This window comes from Scyliorhinus canicula, chromosome 11 (assembly GCF_902713615.1).
Source record: "Scyliorhinus canicula chromosome 11, sScyCan1.1, whole genome shotgun sequence".
Lineage (NCBI taxonomy): Eukaryota > Metazoa > Chordata > Chondrichthyes > Carcharhiniformes > Scyliorhinidae > Scyliorhinus > Scyliorhinus canicula.
The window spans coordinates 168,618,348-168,625,206 of record NC_052156.1 but is presented as its reverse complement, the minus strand read 5'-3'; the positions used below and the strand labels follow the sequence as shown (position 1 = coordinate 168,625,206).

At 41.4% G+C, this 6,859-nt stretch overlaps 1 protein-coding gene across 2 annotated transcripts in view; it reads right to left on the bottom strand.

Moving 5' to 3' along the window:
* Positions 1-1,171: 1,171 nt before the first annotated feature.
* sema3ab (sema domain, immunoglobulin domain (Ig), short basic domain, secreted, (semaphorin) 3Ab) overlaps positions 1,172-6,859 on the bottom strand; it is a 285,635-nt gene continuing 279,947 nt past the window's right edge. For both annotated transcript variants that reach the window (XM_038811984.1, XM_038811983.1), the window contains exon 17: positions 1,172-3,130. In XM_038811984.1, the coding sequence (XP_038667912.1) occupies positions 2,678-3,130 (453 nt within the window). In that variant the 3' untranslated portion in view covers positions 1,172-2,677. The remainder of the gene's footprint in view (positions 3,131-6,859) is intronic.

Below are 6,859 nucleotides of genomic sequence, written 5' to 3'. Positions count from 1 at the left end.
ACCAGTCAAAGTTGTTCCAACAATCCTTTCATTTTAGGGTATATCAATATGGTCACACAAGCACAACTAGAAGATGAGGTGCATCAGGAGAGGAATTGTAAGAATGTCATTATCCATCTAATGTTATCTCTGCACAGTAATATATAATTTTCTGTAAAAGGACAAAAATAAATCATACATGAACTTTTTGCAAAATATTAATTGAGAGAAAGATAAAGAAAATATTTGAGCAGATATTGAAATATCTGTGTCCTCTAGAATAATTTATGTCAGTGAACCTGACAATTCTTTGCTCTGGTGTCTGTTTAATGCTTGCACAGTGGTGATCGATATACTTTAAAAGTTAGAGCATCAGCAAGCTGACATTGGAAGGAAATGCGCTGGCTAGCATATTATTTGGATGATTGTGATAAGTGATAAGCATCCAGCCCCTCCAGGTAGATTGTCCACCTTCTTATCAGGCTCTGAGTAGTTCTCAGATATAATTCAGAAGGTGACGAAAGCTATTTTAAACAGGTCTGAGCTCTGGAAATCACTGTCTTCTCAAACTAGGTAAAGAGAAATATTTGTGCAGTGGTTTCAGTTTTGTAAAAAGTATGACAGGTGACCATTCTGAAAACTCCAACCGGAAACAGTGCCTCGATTATTCCCATTTTTGTGTTGGCAATGCTTTCTTGTAGTCTTGTTTCCCCCTTTCAGCCTCCATTTTCAGGATATTATATATCCTCCGGGGGGGGGGGGGGGACTTTATTTTCTCATCGTGTGTGAGCATCGCTGGCGAGGCCAGCTATTGCTGCCCGTCCCTAAATGCCCTCGATACACATCTACTCCTTTAATTTCAAGGTGACTGCTACCTATGTTACTGCATGCTTGGCTATCTTGAAATGAGTAACAGAAGCAACTTTTTATTTTCTCTTCACCTGTTCCTTGAGAGAGAAAAGAGAGAGCTGGAGAGAATGGAATTTCTTTCATGTGATTCTCTCGTTCTCTGATTGCTAAATGACAGATGCCTCTCGCACAACTGAGGTAGTAAGTGAGTTTATGTGATGGATCATTCTGGACCTTCTCTCTTAATATGAAATAGTCCAATATATTAGCTGTTGGAGCTAGTTTTACAGGATATTAAATGTAACCTGAGCAGGTTAAAAAGAAAAGTCCTAAGCAATTAAGATACAGCAACAATTGTCATTTTTATTACAAATAATATCTCTCAACTTTAATATGTATTATTTACTGGCAAGTACAATTGACTAACTTTGCACTGTCACCACTCCATTGCTTTATTTAAAGTATATTTCAATGCAACAACTCCTGATACATGGACCGTGGGGCTTTGGAACCCACACTGCTCTCTATCTTTCATTTTGGAGCATGCTTGCCTTTCTGACATTTCGAAGACTTACATTGGCAGAAAGAATACCACACACCCTCCAACCATTCCCAACAATACAACTGCTACTTTAACGCTGCAATGGGATCATTTGGAATTTTGATTTGGTCCATCATTCTACAACCGGATTCCTTCTGAATATTAGTATCAGCGCGCAGTAAGTTATTTCTGGAAGATTTACTGCTGTATTTTTATTACTAATGGGCACTGACGTGCTAGACTTAAAGCAATTGATAATCAAAGCTGTTTTCCTCGCCTGGAACTATATCAGTCACCAATGTTAACTGATTTAATCTTCATTGAAGTTGAAAATTTTCTTTTGTCCATCTAATGTTCGCAAATATTCTACCAGCCAGATCCATATCTGTAGCCTTTTTTAAAAACTTCTTTCCATAAAATACACCATTACCAGAACACAAATTAAATGTCTTTTGACATGCCTGAGTAAACATTTTGGAGTTCTATTCAAATTAGATGGAACATTGGTCTTTTACTTCAGTCGAACAGCACCTTCATGTCCATCAATTGTTAAGTGGTAATTCACCATGCTGTCGTTTGTGGGTTATTGTTACACACAAAATAGAATTTCATCGTTCTCCGCTGTGCTGACTGTAAATATTCCAGCCAATGTAGTCAACTTGGTCTTCTTGAATCCAGTGTCCTCCCACTCCTGTGACATTGGTTCCACTCGCATGTTTATCAGTAGATGTGTTTGTCTGAACTTTGTGTTCATTATCTTTTGGTCAAAGTAGGACCCATGCATTCAACAGTTTCACATTACTCTAAACTGATCTACTGATGCCGCACTTTGAAAGGCTCTCTGGTCACCTCTGTCGGTTCACTTACACCAGAGTATTGTCATTGCACACTGTCATCCTTAACATATAGCAGGCATGTGAAAGATTGACAAATAAATCTTATATTTCCCCACCTGATCTTCAATTCTGTGTTCCTTGTGCACAAAGTCCTTTAATGGGAAGTAGCAATTGATTGTTAACACATTCTGGCATTAGCAAACATTTGGGGGAGGTTATCCAAACTGAGTTGGCGAATTTCAGTCAGTTCCATGTATCGTTGAAACAGCAAGTCCAGTCCAACTATGAAATGCATTGACAATCACCATGCTGCATTGACAAATAGAGTAAAGGAGATGAGAAAGGACAATGGGTGGCCGTTGTGTATCTGGTGAGCAGCCCATATACTTGTAAACATCAACATAATGCAATGAATTAGTTAATGTATGTATTGCATTTTGTTTGAATTCAATATCTGTAGAGGTGTGTATTTTTAGACACTTCTGGGTGGCCTCTCCGACTCATGGGTCCTCCTGTTTCGACCTTTCTTGCTCTCCTGTAAGTGTTTCCATTTGTTGCCGTTTCCAGGTGTGTGCGCTGGTCTTTGTTTCCTCTGCCGCCGATCCCGCCGCCACACCTGTTCACAGAATTCATCCATGGTGTTGAGGTTGGGATGGTTTATCAATTGCATGAAGTCCCTGTACCACACCTTCTGGTTTGAAGCCATCATGCTGGGACTCTCCTTGGTCCTCAGGGTGTCATCTACCTCTTTGTGCAGAAGTTCCTCCAGATGTTCGGTGTCAATAATTTCCAGGGTCACCTTGAGTAATGTCTGCATGAAGCCATGTTCCACAGTCTGACAAATATACATCCCAGCATCTTTCCTTTGCAGGCTTCGCAGCAACAGCCCCTGTTCGGTCTTGATGACTCTGTCATTTGCTTTCATCTGCAGCAGAAGGAGGATCACGTCATCAGTCATCGAATATTAACAAGAGTAAGGGAGGGGGGGATTTAAACAAAACATAAAAATAGCTGGAGAAAGGACAGGTAAACAAAAACTCTTCTTAATGAAGTATTAAATCAAACAAAGCAAGAGGATCGTGGAAATGTAAGATTTAAAATATAAATCTGATTCCGGAACAAACTTTGTCCACAATTACTGGAGTAACAATTACTTAAAACTGAGATTATTATTACATTTCTCTGGAATGAAGGGGATATTGTTTGAAAGGGGGTCCAGTTGTATGTGACAGTCAGTCAGTAGATGTGTGTTTGCAATTATCTGTGATATTTTAAGCCCGCTGGATAAGGTGTTTATAAATTCCTATCTGCCATTTCAATTTTACTTCAAGCCAATTAACACCTGTGTTTAATACTGTTGACAAGAATTGAGTAAAATACAGAAAGTAACACACTGAGGAATTTTAACTCAGTGGCCATTAAATGAGAGCAGCAAAATTCTCTTTCAGCAAACATCAGTCAGAGTTTATTTTTAAATCCCAGGGACTAATTATGTGTCGAATTATTGAACAGAGGTGGCCAGGAATGTCCATAAGACCATAAGACATAGGAGTGGAAGTAAGGCCATTCGGCCCATCGAGTCCACTCCGCCATTCAATCACGGCTGATGGGCATTTCAACTCCACCTACCAGCATTCTCCCCGTAGCCCTTAATTCCTCGCGACATCAAGAATTTATCTATCTCTGCCTTGAAGCCATTTAGCGTCCCGGCCTCCACTGCACTCCGCGGCAATGAATTCCACAGGCCCACCACTCTCTGGCTGAAGAAATGTCTCCGCATTTCTGTTCTGAATTTACCCCCTCTAATTCTAAGGCTGTGCCCACGGGTCCTCGTCTCCTCGCCTAACGGAAACAGTTTCTTTGCGTCCACCCTTTCTAAGCCATGTATTATCTTGTAAGTTTCTATTAGATCTCCCCTTAACCTTCTAAACTCCAATGAATACAATCCCAGGATCCTCAGCCATTCATCATATGTTAGACCCGCCATTCCAGGGATCATCCGTGTGAATCTCCGCTGGACACGCTCCAGTGCCAGTATGTCCTTCCTGAGATGTGGGGCCCAAAACTGGACACAGTACTCCAAATGGGGCCTAACCAGAGCCTTATAAAGGCTCAGTAGCACATCGCTGCTTTTATATTCCAACCCTCTTGAGATAAATGACAACATTGCATTCGCTTTCTTAATCACAGATTCAACCTGCATGTTTACCTTTAGGGAATCCTCGACTAGCACTCCCAGATCCCTTTGTACTTTGGCATTATGAATTTTCTCACCGTTTAGAAAGTAGTCTATGCTTGGATTCTTTTTTCCAAAGTGCAAGACCTCACATTTTCTCACGTTGAATTGCATCAGCCATTTCCTGCACCACTCTCCCAAACTGTCTAGATCCTTCTGCAGCCTCCCCACTTCCTCAGCACTACCTGCCTGACCACCTAACTTTGTATCATCGGCAAACTTCGCTAGAATGCCCCCAGTCCCTTCATCCAGATCATTAATATATATGGTGAACAGCTGCGGCCCCAACACTGAACCCTGTGGGACACCGCTGGTCACCGGCTGCCATTCCGAAAAAGAACCTTTTATCTCAACTCTCTGCCTTCTGTCAGACAGCCAATCCTCAACCCATGCCAGTAGCTCACCTCGAACACCATGGGCCCTCACCTTACTCAGCAGCCTCCTGTGTGGCACCTTATCAAAGGCCTTTTGGAAATCCAGATAGACCACATCCACTGGGTTTCCCTGGTCTAACCTACTTGTCACCTCCTCAAAGAATTCTAACAGGTTCGTCAGGCACGACCTCCCCTTACTAAATCCATGTTGACTTGTTCTAATCCGACCCTGCTCTTCCAAGAATTTAGAAATCTCATCCTTAACGATCGATTCTAGAATTTTACCATCTGTATAAAGCTTGGCAGTGTGGTATAGATCATATTGCAGAGTGACACCAATCATTTCAGCATCTGGACCATTACCAACAAAGGTTTGATAAGTCTGCTGTCAACTCAAACATCAAACATCACGACAGTCGCCATGTTTCTTTATGACATCTTAAATTCTTGAACTAAATACAGGCTTTTAGCACTCTTTACAATAAACACGGGAAGTCTTTACAAAACCAATGAGACTCTGCTGGGGAAGTTAAGAAGTTGCCGACACTACTGTTGATAACAGACATAGATAGCAGCCTAAACACAACCAATCTGTTTCACTACCAGTTTGCCAGATCACCAAATATTGGGATGGGAGATGAGCACAAACAATTAAGTGTCATGAGTTACTCTTTATTTTAATTGTGTCCTATCACACAAAGCTAAATTAAACTGCTAACTCAGTCGAATGATGAATGTATTTCACATCTCCCACACCAAAAAATAGGAAGGTCCTGGTCTTCACTTTGCCATCGAGTTGTAACAAGATGAAAGCTTCTGGGATTAATGCTTGCGATATGCAAGAAACAGACGGAATTATTAATCTGTGCAGCCTCATCTTTGACTGAACGTTCCTCAGTTAATTGTCCCCAAAATGAAATTAAAGTGAGACTAATACAGCACGCAGTAGATTGTCTCGGGATGGTTGGGGGAGGGGGGTGGGTGTTGGAAAGACTATACATCGAAACTAGAAAGAATAGAAAACCTTATTGGAGAATCCCTATGCCTAATCAGTGAGGAACATGGAACATGAACCATTTTAAATTGTACAATTTGCCCCAATCAGGTAAACAGTCACATGTTAAAAATGTATATGTACTTTTGACTAAAATTCCTATCTAATTAATTAAATCGTGCCTCCGAGTAACATGTTTTTTTTTAAAGTCACCCAAATGTGACCCTGTTTTCTACTTCCCCATGGTGCCAAACGTTGGATTATCTAGAATTAAGATGAATACCCATGGATCACACTGGGAAATCTGGATCCTGGAACATTGAAGGAAGGATGTAATAGAATCTCAGACACATTCCAGACAAAGTATAGGAAAAATAGATGAAATCTGACTGAACAAAGTCCTGTGGACCTGAAGATAAACTGTTTTCCAGACATTAATATTTTCTGTGCCATAATGTCATACCTGATGCCAATAAAACACCGGAAAATAAAACCAGATTTATCAATATTTTCCAACTTAATGCCAATTTGATTTTATAAAATCTCAGTTTGAGTTTTGGGAAATTGAAGTTTGATGTGTGAGGATGTGTGTGAGAGTGAGTGTGAGGATGTGTGTGAGAGTGAGGTGTGAGGATGTGTGTGAGAGTGAGGTGTGTGAGAGTGAGTGTGAGGCTGTGTGTGAGTGAGGTGTGTGAGAGTGAGGATGTGTGTGAGAGTGAGGATGTGTGTGAGAGTGAGGTGTGAGGCTGTGTGTGAGAGTGAGGTGTGAGGATGTGTGTGAGAGTGAGGTGTGAGGATGTGTGTGAGAGTGAGGATGTGTGTGAGAGGGAGGTGTGAGGATGTGTGTGAGAGTGAGGTGTGAGGCTGTGTGTGAGTGAGGCTGTGTGTGAGAGTGAGGTGTGTGAGAGTGAGGTGTGAGGATGTGTATGAGAGTGAGGTGTGTGAGAGTGAGTGTGAGGATGTGTGTGCGAGGGAGGTGTGAGGATGTGTATGAGAGTGAGGATGTGTGTCAGTGAGGATGTGTGTGAGAGTGAGGTGTGAGGATGTGTG